Source organism: Ictalurus furcatus, chromosome 22, assembly GCF_023375685.1.
Source record: "Ictalurus furcatus strain D&B chromosome 22, Billie_1.0, whole genome shotgun sequence".
In the NCBI taxonomy this organism is placed as follows: Eukaryota; Metazoa; Chordata; class Actinopteri; order Siluriformes; family Ictaluridae; genus Ictalurus; species Ictalurus furcatus.
Window position 1 is genome coordinate 2,821,910 of NC_071276.1, and position 27,000 is coordinate 2,848,909.

Sequence of the window (27,000 nt, forward strand, 5' to 3'; positions counted from 1 at the left end):
CAATAAACAATTCTTAAGCAATGTTACAGAACACTTGAAACTAAGCAACATATCAGACAAAGGTGAGGCCGTCATCAGTCATATTTTTAGGCTTATGCTAATGGAAGCATTCTTCAATTCATACTGCAGCTTCCTTTCATCATTCCATGAAGGTTTTCGAGTTGTTATTTTAGTGAAGGATCCATTTCTGGTCAAGCCTGAACCATTTTGTCTGAATTGGTCCTTATTTGGGGGAAACTCTTAAAAGCAGCTGGGGAACCAGCGCTAAAACAGCCCCAAAGCATTTACGATCCAACAACGGCCTTGGATGCAAGTACAGGGGTTTATGAACAAAACATCTCAACTAGACCAATCCAAAGGGCAAATCAGAATTGAAGACATGATAAGATCAACAAACAGACTGGGCTAGGCAATTTACGAGTATCTATTGGCCCAGTCAGATATGAGAAACTTGTAAATCATGTAAAGCAACTATGTGATCATAGCTTGCATAATATCGAAGGGTTTGCAGTTCTCATCGAACTGTAATAACAAAGTAGGAAAGGAATGATTATTGTTTGAGGGAACATGGAGGACATAAGGGGCCAGACCTTAACCTTAACTCTTAGGTCTGCTTATTTAAGCTGTTCATCAAACAACAAGCCAGCGCTTGTCTTGTCTTTGAACTGAAGTTTCTAAAGATTTTTACTTACTCAGCAGTTTTTGCCTCATGCTGTGTTGTCTATAATCCCATGTTCCTCCATCTTCTCACTAACTGGAGTAGATGATCGTTGTTAGTAGATGACTAAGTACTCAAGTGCCGATGGGGACTTACTTGGGTTAGGCCCTTGTAGTCGATACATGGCTGAAGAGCTCCCTCCTTCTTTTGAACAAGCAATAATCCTTGGCCAACGTCGATGCCGATGCCTTGGCCGGCCCCCACAGCAGCTGTATGTATGAGCGCTCTAACACCTGAATGGTGCAGAATAACTTTCCAGTCTTCAACTCTTTTGAACACTATGACCTTGACATATTTACCATATGTGCCATATCTTCATCACTGAACAAGTAATGAGTGACTTTGCAAGGAAAAGGCAGATATATCAACTGTTAGCTAACAGTTAGAGCCTTGCAGTCTCTCTTTACTTTGGGGTTCCATGTTTATGTTTATAATCGAAAGACATTTCTGATACTTTTGTGAAGTTTGCTGTCAGCTGCTGCACTGTTAAAGCTTTCGAGTGTTCAGACCAGAGGAAGCTTAAAACTGTGCAGGACACTGGGGCTTTAACACTGGGGATGAGATGCACAGGTCTAAAAAGTCATTTATTAATACATTTTTAAAAAATTCAATCATAACCTTGACCAAAGACAAGGAATTAAATTACATCATTTGATTACGATGAAGCAGAGAAAGTTTTTTTTTTTTTTTTTTTGAAAAACAATTCCCTGAAAAAAAAAAGCCTCAATTCACAGATTTATAATATTATATGTTACTCTAAATGGATAATAAATACAAATACATAATAAATAAGAACCTTTTAATTGTTGGCAAACTGGTGTAGTACAAGAGGTATAAAACGCTTCAGGATGCGCGGTTATAGGACAATAATCAACGTCAGGGTGTTTTATTCCTTACTCGGCACTTGCATAGGTGAGAGATGTACTAAGGATGAAAAACAAATTGACATTACTGATTAAACACTCAGTCACAGTGAGACATTTCCTCTGTGATCCGACATGAGTACAACCAAGTCACAGGGAATGTTTGCTGTGTGTAAATACTGCACATGTGCCTCCTGTCTGAGGTAACGTAACAATGTGACTCATCTATTTTTAGTGAGTGAAACAAGAACTGTTGATTTCTTTACAACAATTCCTGAAACACATCGATGTTTAAAAATGCCATTTTGTTTCTTGCCTGGTGGCCAGTCCTGTTTAAGCCTAGTTTAGCTTATGCTAAATTCGATTAGAACATTTTATCAGACATTCTTGCCTCTTCATGGATGTTCCTCAGTTTCAGCTTGATCTGTTGTGGTTTATTTATGACTCATGTGTATGATGGTTTTGTTCATCCTTAGTAAAGCCACAGTGTTCAGCTGCTTCCTCCTCATGCAGCCTGTGAGATGTGCAAATGTTTGGTCCTACCATGTTGCATGGGAAAGTGCTAAAAGTTTCTACTAAATGTTTCCCACAGTTCACCATCAAATAGAACCAACCAATCTAGTCCAGTTTATTACATTTTTTTTAAAGAGTCTGAAAACCAGTGTAAGATCTGGACAAGACTTCTAAAGCTTAGAATGTTTCTAGGAGCACAGTGGCCGCTATAATTGTGGTACTGAGTTTGACCTCTTCCCAGAGGTCAAACTCAGTACCCGGGCCAGGCCAGAAAGTTCTTGGTGACCAAGTAGCTAAAGGCCAATCTACTACAGCTTCAGAAGTTCTCAGCAGAAATGGGAGAATCTTCATGGTAGAGTGGTCAAATGGAGGTCACTCCTGATATGGCAGACACTTAAAGGACCAATGAGACAAAAAAAAAAATTAACTTACTAAATACATATGTTTTCATTTTTTTATTTGGGGTCTGAACACTTTACAAACCCACTGTACATGTAGCTAAACAGGACCTTCAGCTGTTTAGGTTGCATGCGAAAATCAACTGCATATCGCTTCCACTAAAAACATACCATTAAAATTTCCCATATATAGTAGACTGTATAGGGCAACATGCTGTATTGTGTCACTGACTGTCACATCTTTGAAGTCAAGCCCCAGTCATTAAATTCCCCACCACATTCAACCATATGAGCTGAAAAATATAGCAACTTTGCTGCCCTCTAGTGTCAAATCTGCAGCATGACCTACAGCATCACCAGCAAGATGGCCAGTGTTTTTAGTTTTCTGAACTTATTCAGTAGAAACAGTTTCCCTTGGAGCCCATAAAGTTGCCATAAAACAGCAACTTTCATAGAATGAAGTGATTTATAATTTGAATATACAATATATAATATAGAATATATAATATAACTGATTGAAAAACAAAAGTAAATGTAAAAAAAGAAACAAGAAGGAAGAAAGAGCGAGAAAGAGAGAGAGAGAGATTATTTGGTTTGCTTGTTGTCTGGGTTGGTTTGGCTTGTGTTGGTTTTGTTTAGTTTGGGTTGGTGTAGTTGGCTTGGGTTGGTTCTTTTAAGTTTGTTTGTTTGGATTGGTTTGCAGGGATGGTCAAGTTGGAGGGTTTGCTGGGTTGGTTGTTTGGTTTGGGTTAGTTTGGTTGGTTGGTTTGCTTTGGTTGGATTGGGTTTGTTTGATTGGATTGGTTGGCTTGGGCTGGTTTAATTGGGTTGTTTTGGGTGGTTTGCTGTTTAAGTTGGTTATGTTTGGGTTTGTTTCTCTGGTTTGTATTGGTTTGTTTGTATTCATTCGGTTAGTTGGGAATTGGTTTGTTTGGTGGGTTGTTTACACTGTTTATTGGTCTGTTATTTTTGTTTGGTTTGCTTGGTTGATCTGTTTGGCTGGTTTGTTTCATTGGTTGGATTGACTGATTTAGGTTGATTTGTTAGATTTGCTTGGGTTGGTTGCTTTATGTTGATTTGGTTGTTTGGGATGGTTGAGTTGGTTGGTTGTTGTTTTTTTCCGTTGGTTGATTTGTTTGTAGTTTCAATTGTTGGGCGAGCTGGTTTGTGATGTTTGAGATGGTTCAAGATTCAAGAACGTAATAATGCCGTGATGCACATTTTTTTTTTAAAAGACAGTGCACACAATGTGTGTATTTATATTACCTGTGCATAATTGAGGAGGCCAACAGAGACTACTTTTGTTTGAGAAAACTGAAGAACCTCCCTTGTGCCAAATTCTCCTCACTATCTAAATATCAAGTCCTTTGTCTTTATAACCAGCCATGGCTCTACAGGTCTACCATTTTGCACAGCTGATCCTGTAGTTTGAGGTCTTGTGTAAAGTAATGCAATGCTGGATGTAGTCAAGTAGAAACAGATTACAGTTCAAACCAAACTTTGCAGCAAGGTAGATCTCCCAGAGTTAACCAATCATTTTACAGCATCAGTTCTCTTCAAGTACTTTTTGTGAAAACCTGTAAACAATGTAATCCTGTTTGGTGCTGGCTGCTGGTTGTGTTCTGAATGACCGTCCCGCCTAGACTGGACTTTCACAGTCCTGGTGAGGAGGAAAAAAAGCCTGGAATAGAACAATGTGTTAATGTAAAGATGAAATTCCTAACCAGGAATGTTTGAGAGACTGCAGAATGTTTGCTTAAACCCTTTTTTAGTCTTGGCAAATTTACCGTTGAATCCATTTATTATTTCAAATGTTTGTCATGACCAAGCAGAGTTAATGCTACTTAATAACTTAATGTTAAACATTTATAATATATATATATATAAACCCTTTCCAAAATAAATGAAAAGACTTACATTAGACGTTTACAGTAGACTTTTGAGATCAGTTGGCACTTGTTGAACTAAAAGAGAAGTTTGTTATAAGCACATAGGTCTGATATCTGGTGGATAAGCATGACACTGAAATAATACAGCATGTGGATAATATAAATGCTCACTAAATGAGAGAAAATGAATAGTTTTGACAAATTTCATATTTGTCATGAATGGTGTACACTGCGTTCATTCATTTTTCATTTCAAAATGAAAGTGGGAAAACAAAAGAAACTGCATGTTTTTTTGTTTTTCTTTCATCAAATTCATTTGAAAAAACAACAACAACAACATTGATTTATTGTTTCTACTTGAATCACCACACAAATTTAACCTGGAAGTACAAGTAGGCTATTTTACAGGACCTTACAGATCTTATTCTGCTTTTATTCTAATTTTTTTTAAAGAATTATTTTAAGAATATATATATATATATATATATATATATATATATATATATATATATATATATATATATATATATATTTTGCAGCAGGAAATGAAAGAAAGACCAGAGCTTTTTGTAATATTTACTGTTTCAAAGCCAAAAACCATTTAAGCATCTCGTTTGCATATAGTTGAAATGAAAAACAAGTGAACACAACATACATGATTAGTCATTATTGGTTTGTTCTTAACTGACAGTTAACATACGTACATGTGTTGTGTGTGCGCACATGCAGAAAGCTGTATTCCTGCTTACCTGCTTTGATTCTTCCTACATTTGATGCAATAGATGGCCACCCCGACTACAACAGACCCCAACAGGATAAAGATGGCCACAGCAATGCCTATCTGCATACCTAAAATGCAAAGAGTGGAAGGTGCAGTGTTATTCCTGAGGTCTGCATTTCAATCTCTCATTTTTATAAACTCATAAACACCAGGTCACTTAAAAAATATGGGTGTATCTGGGACTGGGAATTACCAAGTATGGTATCTGGAGTTAGGAGTCATTGGTGTCTTTGATGCTACGAATAAATTTTGGTAGTTATTTAGAAATAGTTTGGTGGGTTAGTTTGGACTAGGAACTTTATTTATTTATTTATTTATTTATTTATTTTTTAAGAACTAGGAAGTACAAGGAGTATCTGGGATTGGAAGCTACAAGTTTATGATTTAGTCCAAAATCAAAAATGTTTGGTTGATGATTTCTGGAACTAGGAACTATATGTGTGTACCTGGGACTGGGGAATTCTGTGAGCAGATATCTGGAATTTCATGTGAAATAAGATCTTGGAACTACTGTTATATGATACACTATATGTCCAAAAGTACTGTATATAGACACCTAACCCATATGCGGGTTTCCCCCAAACTGCTGACAACACAATTATATAGAATGTCTTTTTATGCTGTAACATTATAATTCCCCTTTAGTGGAACTAAGAGGCACAAACTTGTTCCACCATAAATAAATAAATAAATAAATCTGTCATGAGATGTTCAGCAAGCATATATGGGTGTGAGTGTATATAGAACTAGGAAATATGAGTATAATCTGTGACTGGGAACTACTGTTACATGATATCTAAAACTAGGAACTATATCTGAGACTAGGATTGGGCCTAGGGAAATATGTAGGTGAGTAAAATAAAAAAAATGAATAAAAACAACCAAACAAACAGGTTACCTATATCTGTTGACTCAGACCTGTTGACTGGCCTCACACAGTAAGGTGGAAGCCAGTTAGGTGCGCAAGTGCACTGCAGCTTATGATTACACACCTGTAGGACACACAATTGCACTCGGATCAATATTTTTCATCACAACTGTCCACTTTGTTCCTTTACCTGTTCTTCCATGGCACCTCTAGACGTCTATCAATGTACGTTTAGCACACGGTTACATTATACGCCGTACACAAAGTCACGACAAGCATGCTTAATGAGCATTTCATACACCGAGATGTATTTGAGAGAACATGGATCATTCACAGAGTTAGCCTATTGGCTCATCTTATTGGTTGCACTTTGAAAAGGTCAGTGTAAACGGGATCAAGATGAATGAGAGTGAAGGTTGAGCGCCAAGACGCTGTTGAAAAATCTCAGCCGAAATTCAACACAAGAAAGTTCCGTCAACCTCCGTGCCATGATACTACGTGCCTGAGATTTTAATAATAATACGAATGTGGTGTAACCTGATTATAAATACAAGGAACTTTCTTGTTATAAATACTGGCATATCTTTTGAACTCACAGACTCTGAATGTGGTGTACATGTCATGCTGAAAACTTACCCTATTGCCTTTGCAGTTAGCTATGCAGTTGGCTGTGTTGTAGACGACGTCTAAACTCACACACTGGTTCTTACTACATACCTGAAAGAGATTCCTCCAAAGATAAATTTAGATTCATTTGTAATACTTGGTCTTCATGCTCTGAATGAGATCTTACCTTCCCCTCACCACACTTGGTTCCTGTGTCCACTTGACCAAAATCTCTGGTGCTGTCGCTGTAGAAAGTGGCTTTACAGGTGTTGAACGTGACGAACCTGCCATAGATCGGGTTGGTCTGGCCTTTGTCACAGAAAAGCTTCCCACACATTATATCCCTAGGAGATCAAATGTGTTTAGGAGAATTCCTCAACGATTTAGGATTTAATATTTGAACTTCCATTGCGAAATGAACTTTTATCTGAATAACAGCAAGTTGCTTTGAAGGTATGACAATGCTACAATGTGTTGGTCTTGGACTCACTGTTTCTGGCACCCTATATACTGGTCATTGCTGGATCGTGTACAGTAAGCATAGTACATTCCCCTTGTGTTCTGGTTGTAGCAGAAATCAACCCCTACCACGGCACCTGAGAAAAAACAAAAGCACTTGCTTACAAGCACAAACGAGTATTAATTCATTATTAATGGTTTGTTAAATGCCGATTATGTACCTGAACCCCACATTTTGATGCACTGGTCATCCCGTTTTGGGCACTGGCCATTGTAGCAGTAGCCAGCGCTGTTCTTGCACGGCAAACCGTTCATGGCGAAGACGTCTTCGGGGCACGAGCTTGAATATCCCGTGCAATATTCAGGCAGGTCACACTCATCACGCATGGGACGACACATCTGGGTGGCAGCAGCGATCTGCCCAGCAAGATAAGGAGTTTAAGAGATAACGGGATGACTGAAGTATTTGGATGTGAAGTCTGCTTTACTTGTGTTTTGCCTGGCTTTCGTTCAAGACAGTTGTTTAAATTGGCAAATATTCTTGCGATTCAAAAGCCAGTTTCGGTCTGTGTGGCAGAGGAATGTAATGACTGCTTGAATCTGATTGGTCAGAAGGTACAAACATTTAATCATTATTTATCATTCAGTATTTCCCAAACTTTCCCAGTCCTGGTCCTGGATTTCGCCTGTTCTACACATTGCTAACACAAATTTTAGTGAATTATTAGGACTTTCTTACCTTACAGTTCTGACAACACTCTCCATCTGCACACACTGAGCCCTCTGTGAGTGTGCACGTGGCGGCATTGCAGCACGGGTTGGTGCATTCCTGCACACACACACAATTTTCAAATGATAACACAACATACATTCTAACACACCGAGTTAATTGCTGTATTTTTGTTCACTACCGATATCAGTACAGTCATCTATGTGATATTTAAGCAATATCGCATGAGCAAGAGGGCGGTTATCCTGAATGTGTGCATGGCTGTGATTCGGCCATATAGCTAATCATTACCGATGACCATTCAGCATAACCACACAATTCTGAGTGCGATATTACTTTTCTACAACAGTTCTATAAACAAGAACATAATCGAGTAAGTGACATTATCGACACAAAATGGACAAAAGATTCTTTTTATTTTTGTTCAAATTGGTGTCCCTTCTTTCCTGTTCATCTTCACATGATGAGCGTTCATATTTTAAGTCAAAAGTTATATTTGTGAAAATATGTATCGTTTGTCATGTCCGCTGATGATGTCGCTAACGCTACTGTAGTAATGGATTTGAACCAATCAAATTAGTTTGACCAATCAAATTAGAGGACCGGAACTAACTGTTGTATCATTTTAGATCATTAACAAGTTCTGATTTACCTTCACAGGCCCGCAGTCGCATACTTCTCCAGTCTCTTGGAAGCCATTGCCGCACACTGCAGGCTGGAGGACGTCTTTGGCTTGGGGTTTATTGAGGAGACACTCAGGGTTCCGTGAGTTCAGGAACTGCTCGTAGTCGGTCAGGCTGCAACTGCTGAAGAGTTGTGGGATGTTGTAGCTACAAAACGATAAGTACAAATCGATAAGTACAGGCATGTTTTGAATTGAATAAATACCCAAGTTTGATTCATTCATAATGTCATATCTAGTACTGTACACTGTATATTGAATATTGCCCTTGAATGCATTTCCACAGTTGTTGGGTGTATTCAGAGTTGCGTCCAAAAGTTACATCAATACTTATAAAATAGCACTTGATCCAGCACATCCACGGCACATTACATGCTCATGTCTTTGATTAAGAAGCTTCTCCTATGATGGGGTCTAGGTTTCTTGCATTATACCTCAGAGAGGCAATCATGATGCAGCTGGCCCCGGCACATGCACACGAGCTGTTATCGTGGTTCATACCCAGGTTATGTCCAATCTCATGTGCCAAGGTGGCACCTACAGCTATGGCTCGTGTACCATGGTCCTGAGAGGTGCAATAGAAGACACGGACTCTTATTATATGATCCAGTTTGTCAGTTAATGTTTATGAAGTACATCTCTTGTTTTTGGTACCTTGATGACTCCGGTAGACAAGTCCGTGCACAGGCTGCCATCGTAAGCCTGGCCCACAGTCAACCCGTCAAAGTCGATTTCACTGAAATATCGACAGAACCAACACTTTTTAAATTCAGCATCATTTGCATAGTTTAGTTCTCTAAATTAGTTCTGTCAAAAAAACAAAAACAAAGCTTGATCAGTCATTTTCACACTAACGTGATCAGATGTGCATTGTCGTGCTGCTTCTTCTTCATCAGAACGCCATTTCTCCACTTAGTAAACGCATCCAGCGTCTCACCAGCTGACGTATTCACTGCTATCTTATCAGAATCTGTCCAAATTTCCAGACTGACCAGAGCAATAAAAGTGTTCAACGGTTTATACACCTGCCCAAAAAAATTTAAATGAAAAATTAAACCGTTAAACGGATGAATATCTTCATAACTTTGCAGAAATATGTAAAACAATTCATGAAAATCTTCCCAGTAGTTAACAAAAGCCAGTTTTAGTCTGGGTGGCAGAAAATGTGATAAATACTTGAATCTTATTGGTCAGAAGGTTTGATTAATCTTCTCTAACAGTAGCTCGGACTGTAGTGCAGCTGCGAATCCCATTAGAACAAATTTGTTACCATTTTAAATGGGAACAACTTATACAGGGTGGACACTCATATGGTGGACACTCTATTGAAATGATTTAAAAAGTGTGTAATTATTCACAGTCTCCATTTCTTCAAGACAGAGGAGTTTTCACTTTCCAGTTTCTCTGTAACAAGCTGAATTGAGTCTGGTAAAGGAAACAGTAATTCACACTGATACTTTACAGTGTACTCTTGGAATAACATCTTAAAAGATGCAACCTTTATTGTCACATCAGTGTTTTATTGCATTGACTTAAACATGAGGACCGAGACTCACGATGTTAACGAAGTTGAGAATATCGAAGATCTTCAGTCTCACTTTGGTGATGTTCTTGTCCATCTTCACATACTGTGTGTGAGAGCATATCAAACATATGGTTAGTCAGAGATTTGTTTCGGCAAAGACAAAATGATACCCTTTTTGAAACTTATTTTCCTCACTCTTGTCGTTACATACGCTTTCGTATTAGCTTCACTGTGTTTACTGTATAATTAGTTGCATCTGTTCCTAAACATTTTACTGATATGGTTTAAGATGAATAAGTAAGTCAAGATGGGAGTGCAATGTAGTTGGCTTGATGCTTCATGCTTATATGCAATGAGGTAAGATTTGATACAATTAGCATCATTGGAACTGTGGCTATAAAATCACTGGGCTAACCTAGCTAAAGTGATACCTGCTACTATACTAAATTGGTAAATGTTATTTAAACCAAAATTATGGCTTAATCTGTGTGAGAAACTATTCATCAGGAATTCTGTTTCGTATTGGCTTTGTGTCATTTGCTTAAATTTGTTTACATTGCCATGTAGTTTTGTTTCTGTTGTAGTCCTGACTCCGCTTCAGTCCAATCATTGGTGAGTTACCTCATAGTGTCCACCTGTTCTGTGTTTGGTTTTTAGGCTGCCTACTGTATTTATACCCTGATGCAGCTTTGTCACATCACATATCTAGCGGTTCTAGCAACTATCTAGTTCCAGTTCCATGTGTATTATTTCCTGGTTTCCCCATCTTATGATTATGAACCATTGCTGTCTGCATTACTCTTGGATTTCTGGCAAAAATTCATGAATTGCCCTTAATAAAGCATACATTGAGTGTTCACATTTGCATCCCGTCATCATTCATGCATGGAACAGTACAATTCATGTGTCCGTTGTTTACGTACCATTCTGTTGTCCACTACAAGGATGACTTCATTGTATTTCTTTTGCAGGAGCATTAATTGCCCCTAAGAAGAAGGAAAAGAAAGAAGTGAAACACATACGTTTTTGTAAATATGTATTACCACCATCAGTAAACCAATAATTATTAGGTTCCATGTCTGGAGCCTATTAGCCATAGTTCAGTTTTGGGTCTTCCTCAATTTCTGATTCTTGGTACATCATGTTATTTTGAATATGAAAGTTACGGCTTGGGTATTAAGATGATGGTTTGTAAGCTCTAAATGGTAGCTGATCTCACTTACTGACATGCGAGCTTTAGATTTGCCAGGGGAAGAGCCTGGGAAGCCTTCAGGAATAGGGTGCCAGGTCGTGTTGGTGACTCCACATACATAAGGAGAATCAGTCACATCTTCGTACTTCATCACTGCATGGTCACCATCAGTGTCTTCAGACAAAGGCTCGATAATAAACCTCTGTTCTGCAGTCTGGAAATAACCCCTGAAATGAATAAAAACATTGGCGATCTTTGAAGAAAGATCAGTGGAGTGCACCATCCATTGTCTTCTCCTGGCCACAAATTTAGCTTCTTGTGGCCATGAATTATTATATTAAGGCCACAAGTTATGTATTTCTTCATTCTTCTTCCTCCAAACATACCACTGATCCATCGTGCCAAAAAGTTCCACAGAACAAAAACCCAAAACTTTTGTGGCTTACTTATATGATTTTGAGTGACTTTTCTTGTGCTTTTGGGTCAGTATTGGTGAATGTCTTGAAGTTCTGGCATGGAAACCTTCTGTGTTTAGTATGTGCCTTACTGTGCTCACTGAAACCTCAGTGCCTGTTACACCAAGTCTTGCTGCATGTCTTTTGCAGTCACTTGAAGGTTTTTCACAACCTGCCTTCTCAGAAATCTGCTTGCAGCCGTTGATAGCTTCCTTTTCTGCCCCGTCCAGGTATTTCATGAAGTTTCTACCCCTAGCCAGTTCAGGTATTTCATAAACTTTCTACCCCTAGCCAGTTCAGGTATTTCATGAATTTTCTGCCCCTAGCCAGTTCAGGTATTTCATAAACTTTCTACCCCTAGCCAGTTCAGGTATTTCATAAACTTTCTACCCCTAGCCAGTTCAGGTATTTCATGTGTTCCAGCTCAAGCACACCTGATGAAAATAATTGAAGCCCTTGATTAGTTAAATCAGGTGTGCTTGAGACAACATCTGTTTCGCACATTTGTGCTGTTGTGAGGGATTCTATTCAGGGGGTTGAATAATTTTGAAACTGGAGAGATCAATAAGTTAATGGTCAGTCCCTGATTCATATCCTTTACCTAGGATAGAAGACTATATAGACAATGCTGGTTTAGCTCATTTTGTGTCAAAGTTGGATTTTCTTAAGGGTTACTGGCAAGTACCACTGACTACTCATACATCGGATAGTTCTGCTTTTGTCGTGCCTGATAGTTTCTAACAGTACAAATAATTATGCCATTTGGTCCTACGAGCTTCCAGCAACTAGTTAACAACGTGTTGTCAGATATTCCAAACTGCTCAGCTTATTTAGATGACCTTGATATTCAGCCTCATGTGGGAACATAACACCTCAATATATTAATTTGTGGCCACACCCTGTTAAAAAAAATAAATAAACAGCATGTCATCTCAAAAGCTCTGCAAAAAGCTTTTAACACAGCAGTGAGAAGTTATTGGCTGTACCGCAATCCATCACAGGTGCTCACGCTGATCACTGAGTTCCAGTCATTCATGATCTTTCCCTGGTAGTAGCAGAGATCCTAAAAAAAAAAAAAAACCCCTTAAAAAACAATTATTTCTGCCAAATTACTCAGTCTACATCATTCTTTTGACAGAAATTGTAGTTGGATTATAAATGAATCTCCCTCTGAGGACCACGTGAAACTGAATTAAAGGCCAATGAGTATCCACCTACCATTTCCTCAGGTTTAGTCACGACAGGAGTCCCATTGTTCAAATAATGAGTCTCGGTGTAGTCCTCAGTTATAAATTCACTGCAGAACCCAAACACAGATATAAGATCAACAAGAAAGAACATTTCCCCCATAATTTATTCAAATTAGAATTACACTTTACACACGCAGCCTTTCCAAAAAGCCTAAAATATGCATTTTTCACTGATTTTGAATGAGCGACTTCATCAATAATTATTCCTCTAGAGTTCTTGATTAGCAAATAAACTGAATCTTTAGTCTGGTGAGCAGAGTTGTGTGGTTAAACCGCAGTGCAAATCGCAAGCCAAAGATTAATTATCATTGATGTTTATTTGAATTGCACCCTTGCAGAGCAGGTCTGCTTTGGGAAAAATAGAAGCATGCATGTTTCATTCTCACTGCCTTGCATTGATGTGGCTGTCCATTTGAAGTCCAACCTAAAATAAAACAATGAACCAATGGAAAATGTTGGAGGTCGGGCTGTTTTACAGTCCATGCCAATGCTTGCACTTCTAGCTTTGGATGAGTGACTAATTTAACCAAATAATCTTGGGATTTTTGTGTGCGATGTAATAAAAATAAATACATTTGCAATGATGGATGAATGAGACGATGGCAAGCATTAACAATCTGGTTTCCACCCTCTTTATTCGGCATCTCATAAAATAGCACTTGATCCAGTACATCCTATTACTTACATTGCATTTTATTGATTTTTATATTTGTACTCAACTTCATGAAGCCACGTGATACTAAATCATGGTCATGAAATGTGCACAGGATAATAATATCTGCATTTAATTTGGTATTTTGACATTCATTCGATGCAATCTCCTTCAAAGAAAGCATGCGTGTGGTTGGAAAGATGGTTAGGGTGTCAGAAATGAGAAAAGGAAAGCTTACGTGTTTTTTACTAGATGCATTTCAATGCGTTTGCCACCAAGAGTCATGGCATATTTCACTCTATCAGGCCTGGTGGACTGGGGGGAAAAAAAAGAATGAATTCTCCTTTTAAGTGAATAATTACATATATCATAAATAATATTCATGACCGATTCCTAGGAGAGATTCCCAAAGTCATATCATCCACAGACTCTTACCTCTAAAGCTTTTTTAGGAAGATCATGAAGTCTGATTGGTCAAACCACCTCGTAGATTTCTAGTCCATCTAATGCACAAGAACCCGAAGTCAGAAAATTGAATTTCAGTTAATGATTGTGGTGATACAGATGTGTTTTAGAGGAGGATGGTTCCAAAAAAACTCGAATTCAGCTTTGTCTAGAGGATTCCAACAGAACTGTGACTTAATGACTTCTCACATCCTGTATATTGAAATATGATTTAGTACATTCATTTATTCATTCATTTATTCATCCATCCATTCCTCTTCAGTAAGCATTTTTCCTCATTGTGGTGGTCGTGGTGAATCTCAGGAACACTGTGCATGAGGTAGGAATACACCATTGATGGGACACAATAAATTCCAGTTAATCCTATTACCTTTTACTAACATGCCATGTATTCATACTATAAATATGTATAAATGTAATTCTATATATTGTAACCAAGATGTCATCCAAGTGTTTTCACATTAATCCTGACTTTGTAAGATTCATCCAAATCTAATGCCTCTAGCCCGTCAGCCAGGGGTTGCTTTCAAGGTTTCTTCTTCGTGCCTTCATTGTCTTTAGACCCCTCTTCCCAGAACTATCAAAAGCCATCAGAGTGCTCAGAATGTTTAAAGACATTTGGACAAACACATATGCGTTTATTCTCCTTGGGTCAAATTTTACGGTGCTAGACAAAATGACTACCATTCACTCGTGTTAGCTGCTAATCTGGAAGAAATGTTATGTATCTGGATCTTTATGAATTTTAATTGCGTACCCCTGTTCTCAAAGATTGTTAAACATATTTGCATCGCGATGATCATGGCTGGTGTGTTACATAATGATTCATCCCTTATTCAACAATATGAACTGACACACTTTTCCAAAATAGTGAAGTGTGTGTCATATTGAGGCCTCTGGCCATCAGTATTGTTTCTGTGGTTTTCTGTCTCAGTAACCCTAATCCGGCAGGTAACACGGTATTTCTGTATTTTTTGAAGATGAATGAATGATGAATGAATGAATTTCAGACACTGCAATTTCTTGACTGCTTTTAAGAATGGCTCCTTTTGGTGTTATGGAGGTGGAGTCTAATAGTTCATTTTGAAGCCTGACAATCCCAAGAATTAACAGTGCAGTTGTGAAACCTGGCCAACAGACATCTTGTTCCAAGTGTCTTGAAAGCTGTTGGTGTTTCAGCTCTTACCGTGCGCTATCGCAATTATTAATATTGATGTGTGAAGTGGATTTTCCATGTCAAACTTTGTGCAGTACTCTTTAAATAGGTTTTATAATTAGTCCAGAGTCATGTGTGTATTTGGCCTAAACTCTGCTCATGTTCTCAGCTTTTGAGGGGTTGTATTGGAAGGATTTCCATTGGTATGACTATTGACATTGCTCTTCCAGAGGATTTTACGTGCCCTATCATGGTCAAATCTGTATTTTAACCCTTGACTTGTCTATTAGTTAAAACAAGTGCCTCTATGACCACTGGTCATAGTGGTCTCTCATGACCACTGGTTTTGGAGTTAGATGGTCAAGATGATCAGACCTGTAAATCATTAACAGTCCAACTTGCCTCCAGAATACCTGTTAAGTATTGCTGTTATGAAGCGAGAAGTGCTTGTACTTCAAGTCCAACAAGTTTTGCCGATCCATCTTTTGGACTTCTTTGCTTCTGTGTTGTGTTTAACTGTCTTTCTACGAGTATTCCCCTCCGTGATCGCGTATTGTGACGAAATTGCCTTTATGTCGTGTTCACCTTTACACAACCTAACTACTCCAATATTTAGGCTAATTATCTGAATATGTATAATACAATTCCAGCTCTTTTTTTTTTTTTTTTTTGGATCCATAGGGTTCTTATTTGTAAACTTTCCACTTGTTTTTATAATATTGAGGGTTAAAGCCTTTCAATTCAAGTGGCCAGTCAAATAGAACTCAAAGCAAATATAATAACTGTTTTGGCACAATTTTCCCCACTGTAACTAAATGCAAACAATAAAAAATATGCTCATCAGACCCCACTGATCTACAGAAACGAGCAGGAATGAATGTGTGCACACCTCCTATACGACTCCATGTATGCTGTTATATACTAAACACGCAGGTATTTTTGTTTCTGATTCATTTATCATAAATTCGCTTGGTTTATAGAAGGGCTTACAGACATATAAAAATATGTTTTGCTGCACTTGCACATAAGGAGAACTTACATCATAGGTGTTACTGCCTGTATCGACTTCATAGATATTTTAAACCTTTTTAATCCACTAATGAGCTGAAAAACACTCTCAACCAGCTCTGTACAGCAAAAAAAAAAACAAAACATTTAAACGCAAAATATACATAAAATCATTGCAAATCGATCACTCAATATTTAATATCTCACCTGAGTGGATGGATGACACCAAAATCATGAGGATCCACATCAGGAGATGGTGAGCTGCCATCCTCACCAGTCTTACATCTGCTCTGAAGAGAATGCTATCTGAGCCTGGCCACTTCCACACAAAAAGAGGAATGAGTAACACGCCTCCAACGGCACGAGACGTACTGAAGATCTATTGTGACAGATCTACTGTTAGCCCAACGTAAACACAGTGAGACAACAGTGATTGTCCTTGACCAGCAGAGTCAAGCTAACTAACTGTTGAGTTGAATGTTGAGTCTTTGAGCAGTGAAACTATGCTGTTACCAGTACTCCAGCCCCAGAAGAGTATTCCCCTCAGTGATGGCTTATTCTGATGTGTTCACCAAATCAGTTCGAATATTCAGTGATATAGCTCATTTTAGCTGGCAGAGATCCCTTTGACCGCAATAGAAATTCCATGGACTTGCATGAACAGATTTATATATACAGTGCATCCGGAAAGTATTCACAGCGCTTCACTTTTCCCACATTTTGTTATGTTACAGCCTTATTCCAAAATGGATTAAATTTATTATTTTCCTCAAAACTCTACAAACAATATCCCATAATGACAACGTGAAAGAAGTTTGTTTGAAATCTTTGCAAATTTATTAAAAATAAAAAACAAAAAAAGCACATGTACATAAGTATTCACAGCCTTTGCTCAATACTTTATTGAAGCAGCTTTGGCACCAATTACAGCCTCAAGTCTTTTTGAGAATGATGCTACAAGCTTGGCACAACTATTTTGGGCAGTTTCTCCCATTTTTCTTTGCAGGACCTCTCAAGCTCCATCAGGTTGGATGGGGAGCGTCGGTGCACAGCCATTTTCAGATCTCTCCAGAGATGTTCAATGGGGTTCAAGTCTGGGCTCTGGCTGGGCCACTCAAGGACATTCACAGAGTTGTCCTGTAGCCACTCCTTTGTTATCTTGGCTGTGTGCTTAGGGTCGTTGTGCTGATGGAAGATGAACCTTCGCACCAGTCTGAGGTCTAGAGCACTCTGGAACAGGTTTTCATCGAGGATGTCTCTGTACATTTCTGTATTCATCTTTCCCTCAATCCTGACTAGTCTCCCAGTTCCTGCTGCTGAAAAACATCCCCACAGCATGTTGCTGTCACCACCATGCTTCACTGTAGGGATGGTATTGTCCAGGTGATGAGTGGTGCCTGGTTTCCTCCAGACATGACGCTTGCCAGTCAGGCCAAAGAGTTTAATCTTTGTCTTGGTCTGAGAGTCCTTCAGGTGCCTTTTGGAAAACTCCAGGTGGACTTTCATGTGCCTTTTACTGAGGAGTGGCTTCCGTGTAGCCACTCTACCATACAGGCCTGATTGGTGGAGTGCTGCAAAGATGGTTGTTCTTCTGGAAGGTTCTCCTCTCTCCACAGAGACATGCTGGAGCTCTGTCAGAGTGACCATCAGGGCTTTGGTCACCTCCCAGACCAAGGCCCTTCTCCCCCAATCGCTCAGTTTGGCCGGGCGGCCAGCTCTAGGAAGAGTCCTGGTGGTTCCAGACTTCTTCCATTTACGGATGATGGAGGCCACTGTGCTCATTGGGACCTTCAATGCTGCAGAAATGTTTCTGCACCCTTCCCCAGATCTGTGCTTCGATACAATCCTGTCTCGGAGGGCTCCAGACAATTCCTTGGACTTCATGGCTTGGTTTGTCCTCTGACATGCATTGTTAACTGTGGGATCTTATATAGACAGAGGTGTGTGCCTTACCAAATCATGTCCAATCAACTGAATTTACCACAGGTGGACTCCAGTCAAGTTGTAGAAACATCTCAAGGATGACCAGTGGAAACAGGATGCACCTGAGCTCAATTTTGAGTGTCATGGCAAAGGCTGTGAATACTTATGTACATGTGCTTTTTTTGTTTGTTTGTTTTTTATTTTTAATAAATTTGCAAAGATTTCAAACAAACTTCTTTCATGTTGTCATTATGGGGTATTGTTTGTAGAATTTTGAGGAAAATAATGAATTGAATCCATTTTGGAATAAGGCTGTAACATAACATAATGTGGGAAAAGTGAAGCGCTGTGAATACTTTCCGGATGCACTGTATATATATATAAATTCAAACCACTTGAGAACCCCTGGTTTAAAGAAACAAGCAGGTATGATCTACTATCAGAGTGATTTAAAACTGTGGATGGTGTACCTTCCTTTCAGCTACTCAATGATGCCTAAACTGTGATAATTGGCTTATATAAGCGAATAGACTCTTGCATTTTGATGTGTTCACCCACTGCGCTGCATTTTTTTTTTACAGACCTGTAAATCATTAACAGTCCAACTTGCCTCCAGAATACCTGTTAAGTATTGCTGTAATGAAGCGAGAAGCGCTTGTACTTCAAGTTCAACAAGTTTTGCTGATCCATCTTTTGGACTTTGAGTATTCCCCTCTGTGATCGCTTATTGGGACGAAATGGAAATTGCCTTTATGCCGTGTCCACCTTTACACAACCTAACTATTCCAATATTTAGGCTTATTATCTTATAACTATCTGAATACGTACAATACAATTCCAGTTGGGTTTTTTTCGGCGGTCCATAGGGTTGTTAATTGTAAGCTTTCCACTCACACTACACATTAGGTCCGAGTTGACAATATTTACCGTATAAGCCAACTTGTTTTTATAATATTGAGGTTTGGATTAAAGCCTTTCAATTCAAGTGTCCAGTCAAATAGAACTCAAAACAAGTATAATAACTGTTTCACTACAATTTCCACCACTGTAACTAAATGCAAAAAAAGGTGTTCATGAATTAATATACTACATAAGCAGCTCTGATGGTAGTTCCGGCTGTAAAGCCAATCACAGCACTTGTTGTAAAACGTTATAGATTTAGTAAATTTCTATATATAGTCTATACATTAGAAGAAGATTTCTTCATCGTCTTTCCTTTCGTCCCTTCTTCCCTTTCACCCAGATGTTATATGCTGTAGTGCTATGCACAGCTTCATATAACATATAGATTTGCGAATTGATATCTCAGGTCTTAGAAAGACTGATATAGGGGCAGGTTGGGTTCATGTTGCTATGATGAGGGGTGGATTGGTGACTAGGCGTGTTGGCAGTTGGTGCCCTGATGATGGATTGGCATCCCATCCAGACTGTATTCCCATCTCACACCCAGTGGTCCCGGGATAGACTCCGGATCCAGAGCTACCTTGATCATGATAAAAGTCCTGAAGAAGAATGAAGATAGAAAAGTGCAATATGCATACATACAAGCTGTCCAACTATTCCCAAAATGTTTTAGAAGGTGTTGTGATCACCTTGACCAATCGCGAGCCGTTCCAATTATAACGAAGCTCTAATCTACAATGGTAATACATTTGATACAAGTTGTTCACTGTGAGAGGATACTGCAAGCATTTCCTCCAGCACTTTAAACAAAAAATAGGCTTCTCGTTGCCCAAAATTCCGGGTCTAATGTGCTTTTCTTGAGAAGATAAACAGAATTATGGTTGCTTCTCTATTTCTCTACTTCTACTTCTCTATTTTGTGACACTTTGAATCCCACCACTTCCTGATTGATGTCTGAGAGGCAGAAGTGCAAAACATTGTTTGATGGTTATCTAAAATCCAATTCTCATTCCCTGTCTGAAATTATAACACTTTGGAGTCTTATGGAGTATCTGCTATCTTTTGTAAGCATCTTTGTGCCAATCCACCGATTGGCATATGGTTTTTGGAGCACTTTGGAGAATTTCCCAGGTGAAAGACAAACCTACACTCAAACCAACAGCAGGCTTATAGTTAGCCTTAAAAAAATCTCTTTACCCCCAAAGGTAAAACAAAACAAAACAAAACAAAACAAAACATGCATTTAAACGATTTCATTCTTTCTCCAATGAAATCCAGACTGACTGAAACATGCCTCAGATTCTCAGATATCATGAGATCCCTGTTCTTGGCTGGAAACTTGCTTGGTTTTCTGCTGTCGTAGCTCATCCGCCTCAATGTTTTATGTATTTCAGAGATGCTTTTCTGCTCACCACGGTTGTAAATAGTTATTATTTGCGTTACCGTAGCCCTCCCATCAGCTCAAACCAGTCTATCCATTCTCCTCTGACCTCTCTCATCAACAAGGTGTTTCTGAAACCTGACTTTCAGCAGCACACACACTCCTTTGTTCTGATCGTATCTGATGAAGAATTGACCCGAGTCATGATACGTGCTGTCTGTCTGCACTGGTATCTCAGTTGCAACATAAGCGTGTATCCGTCTCACAGTTAAGCATATGCCTCAGGTGGGCCTTTGACAGGTAAATGCCATGAATTTTCTTCTTGGTGTACGTGCCGGTGGTTGTAAGCACCTTTTAAGTTAGCACTTTTTGCTAAAGGCACATTTTGAAGTTCACAGCAGCTTTTTTTTTTTTTTTTTTGGTGGAATTTCTCCTTGATTTATTTGAGATCTGTTTGGGCACGGCTCGCCCCTTCCTGATTGAGAAACAGGCTCTGTGGCTTTTTCACTTTCAAACAAGCCACAAATTGTTCGAGTTTCCAGCACGTACACGCGGCCGTATTTTAAAAATCGCATAGCTGACTGATGTGATGGTGAAAGCGGTTCAAATGAACCAGATCGTGCAAGGTCTTGTGAATATAATTATCTGCACACCATAGAGGAGGCGACCTTCTGGAACCATGCCATGCTTCAGTCAGTGAGGCTGAAAAACAATTATACCAGGGGTGTGCTACTCATTTTGTCAACAAGAGGGCGCTCTAATCCTAATCTCTCATCCTTCAGTCTTTGAACTGTGGTCCAGATGTAAATCCAGGGCTTTTTGGATGCATTCATATTCATCTGCCATTAAAAGCATACGATTACCTTCATATATATTGGCACCCTTTCTAAAATAAACAAATAAGCAAACTAATATATAAAAATAACATAGGACAGTCTGTAGTTTAATATCGATTAATCCTGGAGACATTTGTAGAATATCTCCGACCCTCTATGTAGAACATTTCAAGCTTGTTATACTTGTGTACGTGGACATCTTTAAATAAGTGCATGCTTCCTGGGTTAACCTCCTGGCAGAGGCAATGTGATTAGCAGAATTTGGGCCTGGAGGCCTTCAAACTTTGCGTTTCAGTCCCATTATATGCACACATTTCACTACATGAGACCAGATCTACTGTACTCTGTTCTGTGGTCCAGAAATTCCAAAAATATTGGGACTCTTGATGAAAATACAAGTATAAAAATGTGTTATAATGTGTCTATCATAAAAACTTGAGTAGAAATGTCTGATCATGCTTTTTTTTTCCATCAGTTACAAAAAATAGCGTCAGATCTGGACAAAGTGTACGGCGTGTTAAAAGCATATGAAATATGTACCATAGGAATACCAGTGCGGTCTCATGAGCTGTATAAATCACACTATTTTTTTCTTGTGTGTGTACAGACGATGAAGTAATGTGGTGCTAACAAAATCTGAAAACCCAACGAGACCCTTTGATGTCAACAATTTAATCAGCTTTTCTATATTTTATGAAGTTCTCCGATGTTGATCTCATCTTTTATTGGACCGTTGCTGCAAACAAGCTCGGATAAAATAAAAAAAATAAAAAGGATGATGTCATTGCCATTTTGGGTTAATGTCAATAAAGCACACAAATTATACCGTGTAAGCTGTTTTGGGTAACGCTCTTTCAAGGCAGGCCTGTGATGGTAATCAGCACGTAGACAACAGACTTCAGACACGAAGAAAGGAGTAAATTCATTGTGACAAACCAGTGTCTGGTTTTGTCAGAGCTGCTGTTATGGGAAATTATTCGACACCTTCTGACCTGATCATAATCCACAATTCAACGGGGCTACGGTGTACATGATAAGGACACCATAAACAAAAATAAGAAGCACAGTAGCTATTTTTAATATTAATTTAGTATACTTGCAACACATTATTTATGTTTATTCGTATTCACCATATTTAACTGCAACCCCAGCCCATTATATATGTATGTATTTATATATATATACATGAAATATGAAATTCTGCAGTTGACCTTTTTGTCTTGCAAAACATCAATAATAATAATAATAATAATAATAATAATAATAATAATAATAATCAAATGATATGCAAAACATGCAAGCATCAACTCTCAGACAGGAACCACGTAGCAGGAAGTCAAAACCAGCCCGCCGACTGGGAAAAACAGTAATAATACAACGTAGAAAGACAGTTTTCTTTGATTCCATCTGCAAGTGCCATATTGCACTCATTGGCCGCACATGAAGCGTAAAATCCAGGCCGAATTATACAGGTCCAATTAAGTTAATCCGTGCGTATTTGCACATCTGCAGTGGGATTTCTCCGGTTGAGTGTGTAGTGCTTTGTGTGTGTGTGTGTGTGTGTGTGTGTGTGTGTGTTCTCTAATCAGCTTGAGAGGCTGTGAAAGCATTAACACTCTGACATGTGTGTGTTTCTCTAACTGTACTGCTGAGCTCGGCCTCTGATCCTCTTTTGCTCATTGTCTAAAGCCGTGTGTGTGTGTGTGTGTGTGTGTGTGTGTGTGTACTGCCGACTTTGCTCCCTGACCCTCTTTCCTTGTTGTCTGATGAAATTCCAAGGACCTCTGCGGCGTGTTAATTCATCTGCAAGATCGGTTCCTCTTGTTGCACCAGCCGGTTCCAACCAGTCGTGAGGTTAACAAGGTTCATGCTTGTGCACTCAGCAGCCTCACACAATACACACACCCACACAGAATGCTATCCATTCTATCCGTTCTTCATAAAGAGGATCTCTGGTGTGTTGGCCAGAAAACATGTTTATTAAATAATGCATTCTACTGTTTGGTTCAGGTTTAGGAAACACACACGGGATGTAATGGTGAATCCATTGATGCATTAATCAGACTGAGCATATAATGTTTTCTAAACAAATACAGATACAGGTTTTTATTTTCATGTGGGCATGCAGTCAGATATGAAGCACATTGGATAAGAATTCATTCACGGCATTCATTCGTTCATCCTTAGTAACTGCCTGCTCAGGGTCGTGGTGGTTTAATTTTGTTTGGTAGACAGAAAAAAAAAAACAGAAAAGCGTTCGCCCTCTCGTCGAATCGAATCCTGATGATGCCACAGCCATTCACGGCTAGGATTTGAGCCAAGAGAACAAAATTGGCTGTGCTCTCAGGGCTGGAGGGATGCCATACTCTATCACCATCCTCACTAGCCAATCCCGGGCCGTCCACGAGCTCATATATGCGTGTAAGAGGGCAGAATGCGCTTTCCTCCAAGTGCCTCACACTGCCCTTTGATGAAACAGCTTGAAAAAATACGCAGCAGGACATGTCTCAGAGGAAGCACTTCACCGCCCACAGCTGGTGGCAGTCATACGATGAGGAGGGGGGGACTTGATGACCAAATTGGGGAGACAAATGGGAAACGACAGGCTAATCGAGTACATTAGTACATATAAAACTGACAAAAACAGGAATTCTATTCTAACAGTATATCTACTACCTCAGTATTGATATCAGTTGACTTAGGGCCACATCTGTTTTTCAATCCTAAGGCAAATTTGCAAGGCAGAACCCTATTGTACATTGTTTGTGCAGCGTGCACAATGGCAGACAAAGTGAGCCGCTTCAGTTCAGAGGTGTCAGGTTTCGCATTGTCCGTTGACATTGGCCCTACAGACCACTAAGGCAAGTCCATCACATACTCTATTATCGTGGGCCTAAAAGACCGAGTGAGTGTTCATCATGTGTGTTGTGTTGTGTTCGTCGAAGACTGTTGGCAGGCAGTTGCACGCCTGACCTTGGTCCCCAGCCAGGACGCACAATAGCACCGCTGGCTCCAGACTCTGTCTCTGTCTCTCTAGAAAGTGATAGAGGATGATGGTCCGGGAAGTGGGGAGAGAAATCCAAACAATAGATCTTCCAGACCTTGGGGAGGTGAGCACTGGGACAAGGGAGGAAACCGTTAGAAAAGGCAAGACATCTTTATGGCACTTCCTGCCATTTTTCATCAAACGAGCATCTACTTATAAGAAACAGTCACTCAAATTATGAAGGAAAAAAAAAAAAGCCTATTTGGCAGTGATCTTCCTGTTAGCTAACTATTAACTACATCATCTACTTTGGATAGCAGGAAGAGATCACTGACCTAGAGCAGGGTGTCTCCCCAAACACACCGCACAGATGTCACGCTATGTCTGCTGGTGTGCTCCACCAGAGCTAAAAACTGCACTCTCCTAAACCAAATATATATTAATAGTTACAAATTAACGTCATATGATAAGTAAGGAATAAAATCACTCGAGAACGTAATGAAGCGGCGTTTCTGTTCATTCCTCTTATTACCAACACTAACCGCTTTTTTTTTTTTTTATATCTGTTTATAGTTGCATTTTCTGTTAAAGCAGGTTAGTTCCTGTTATAGCTGAAAAAAACACTTCTTGTAGCTTAAAGGACACAAACCGAGAAACCGTCAAACTCCTCCACCCTGAAGAATTCCCGTGTCGGAAAACTTCCCGGCATTTACAGACAGCTGATACTGGAGACTCCTTCCATAAAAGCTGCATAAACGTCTCTATACAGAAAACTATTTGTTAAACAAACAAACAAACAAAAAAACAAACACACATTTGTTTTTAAGAATTGCGTTTGTCCACTGTACAAGTTCCTCTGCACGTTGTTGCTATAGAAACAACAACAACAATAGTATTTGACCGAGTCCATTGGTCAGAACCTGACCAATCAGAATCGAGAACCCAAAAAAAGCACCGTGGAATAAATAACTGTAACAAGACAATATTAAATCCACGCAGTTTTCCTAAACTGTCCTTATCAAACCAATAAGATTATTCCCTTTACAAAATAGGTTTATATCGTAAAACGTAATCTATATAATTATTCTCTATAGTTATAATACAACGCAAATAATTGGCGGCGTATTAATGATGTGATAAACAATGCATTTACTGTTACGCATGCAAAACCCGTGAGCATCAACGTGCGGGAAAAAACGGACGACGTGGCAAACCGGACAATCCGCTTTATTGTTTGTTTAGCAATAAATCACGCTCGACTTTCAGGACGGTACGGTAGCTACGGCGGCGGCCATTTTAGGACCTCGTATATTTATTTGTACATTTTATTTTATAAGCTGCACTATATTTTGAAGAAACAGGACGGCGGTTCCTCCAGTGGCAGCGCTCGTCTTGTCCAGAGGAGATGCAGATCGCAGCAGTCTATGCGATCGAACACAGCTATGGCTACTGGGAAAACACGGCGTCCTGACCCTGAAAAGTGAGGGAACCGTATACAGGTCGCAGTTTTGTGTTTACAAAACAGCAACTGGCCTGAAGCAGTAAAGGTAAACATAGACAGTAATACTACAGTGATTCCCTAAGCTTTGCTGACTCAGCTTACAATCTTATTGCCACAACACTGTGTGTGTGTGTGTGTGTGTGTGTGTGTGTGTGTGTGTGTATGTGTGTGTGTGTGTGTGTGTGTGTGTGTGTGTGTGCATCCAGCAGTATAATTATGCATGCTCTATAATTGCATTGCAATTTTATTTGGTTCAAGCTCATTCAGGTTCATAAAATGACCTCATAAAATCTCAAACGTTCTGCGTTCTCATGACTGCGTGTTATTGTTTTTTTTTTTTTTTTTTGTCTGTGTGTGTGTGTTTGTTATAATGACCGAAAGACAGTGCCTTGCTGCTGCAGCTGGTTCAAACTGGTTTATCTGCAACTCTGTGCCCAGAGTGGGCACATAGTAATGTGCCACCTGATCCGCACACACATGGACCTTTTTAGTCACAATGATCGTGTGTGTGTGTGCGCACTATGGTAATACAACCTCTCACTCATGACCAGGAGTCCTCACTGACACCGGTAACTCCGGCGTTGTTGTTGGCTCTCCAGCCATCTGTCTGACGCTAATGCGCCCTCTGAAAAGAGGATTAGTTTTTTTCTCTTACGATCAACATTCGTGACAGCGGCCAAAAACAAAGAAAACGTCGTACCCCTTTAGGATGACATCGCAAGCAATTCCTGTTTACCCAGCATCTTGTTTTGGTCATTGCATGACTGACTGTTACCAATCCCCCTAATCCCCGCTTTCTAAACAGCGGCTCCGGTAAACCATGAGGCATCGTGCTGGTATTTTCACTGCGTTTGCATCAACAGCCGTTTCGCAAATCATTAAACTTGACCAAAAGCAGCAGTGCCACACAGTACCACAGAGTTCAGTGAACATGCAGAACAGTGCCCAGAGGCACTACGCTTCCTGAAAGACCACACCTCTTACTGGAAACTTCCTATATATATATATTCCTATATATATATATCCAGCTGCCAAAAACCCAGGTCAAATAGGTCAAACTGGTAGATGGTCTTTGGCAGCTGGTGATTTCAGGTAGGAAGTAAGGACGTAATGCAATACCTCGATCTGTATTTGTTTAGTGAACCTGATATCAACATCTTAAACCGGCTTAAACCGCTATTAAATATGAAACCTGTGATTATGGAAAACACTGGAAAACCCCAGAGGTAGACAAATCATCAGTGAAGAATGGTGTGTGAA

General features: G+C 39.4%; 1 protein-coding gene and 1 long non-coding RNA gene across 2 annotated transcripts in view; both read right to left on the reverse strand.

Annotated features, from left to right (window-relative positions):
• Window positions 1-16,478, reverse strand: part of LOC128599283 (zinc metalloproteinase-disintegrin-like crotastatin) — an 18,047-nt gene extending 1,569 nt beyond the window's left edge. The window contains 19 exon segments of the mRNA XM_053610797.1: window positions 5,131-5,230; window positions 6,061-6,154; window positions 6,667-6,747; window positions 6,824-6,980; window positions 7,127-7,232; window positions 7,317-7,512; window positions 7,835-7,924; window positions 8,478-8,655; window positions 8,942-9,072; window positions 9,162-9,243; window positions 9,363-9,532; window positions 10,064-10,135; window positions 10,956-11,018; window positions 11,256-11,451; window positions 12,666-12,742; window positions 12,898-12,976; window positions 13,820-13,896; window positions 14,017-14,084; window positions 16,418-16,478. Coding sequence (XP_053466772.1) covers window positions 5,131-5,230; window positions 6,061-6,154; window positions 6,667-6,747; window positions 6,824-6,980; window positions 7,127-7,232; window positions 7,317-7,512; window positions 7,835-7,924; window positions 8,478-8,655; window positions 8,942-9,072; window positions 9,162-9,243; window positions 9,363-9,532; window positions 10,064-10,135; window positions 10,956-11,018; window positions 11,256-11,451; window positions 12,666-12,742; window positions 12,898-12,976; window positions 13,820-13,896; window positions 14,017-14,084; window positions 16,418-16,478 — 2,078 coding nt within the window.
• Window positions 16,479-23,211: 6,733 nt separating this feature from the next.
• On the reverse strand, window positions 23,212-25,102 carry LOC128599032 (uncharacterized). The gene is made up of 3 exons (XR_008384349.1): window positions 24,889-25,102; window positions 24,575-24,662; window positions 23,212-24,370 (listed from the first exon to the last, which is right to left on the reverse strand). It is a non-coding gene; the product is annotated as an uncharacterized LOC128599032 (long non-coding RNA).
• Window positions 25,103-27,000: the final 1,898 nt, after the last annotated feature.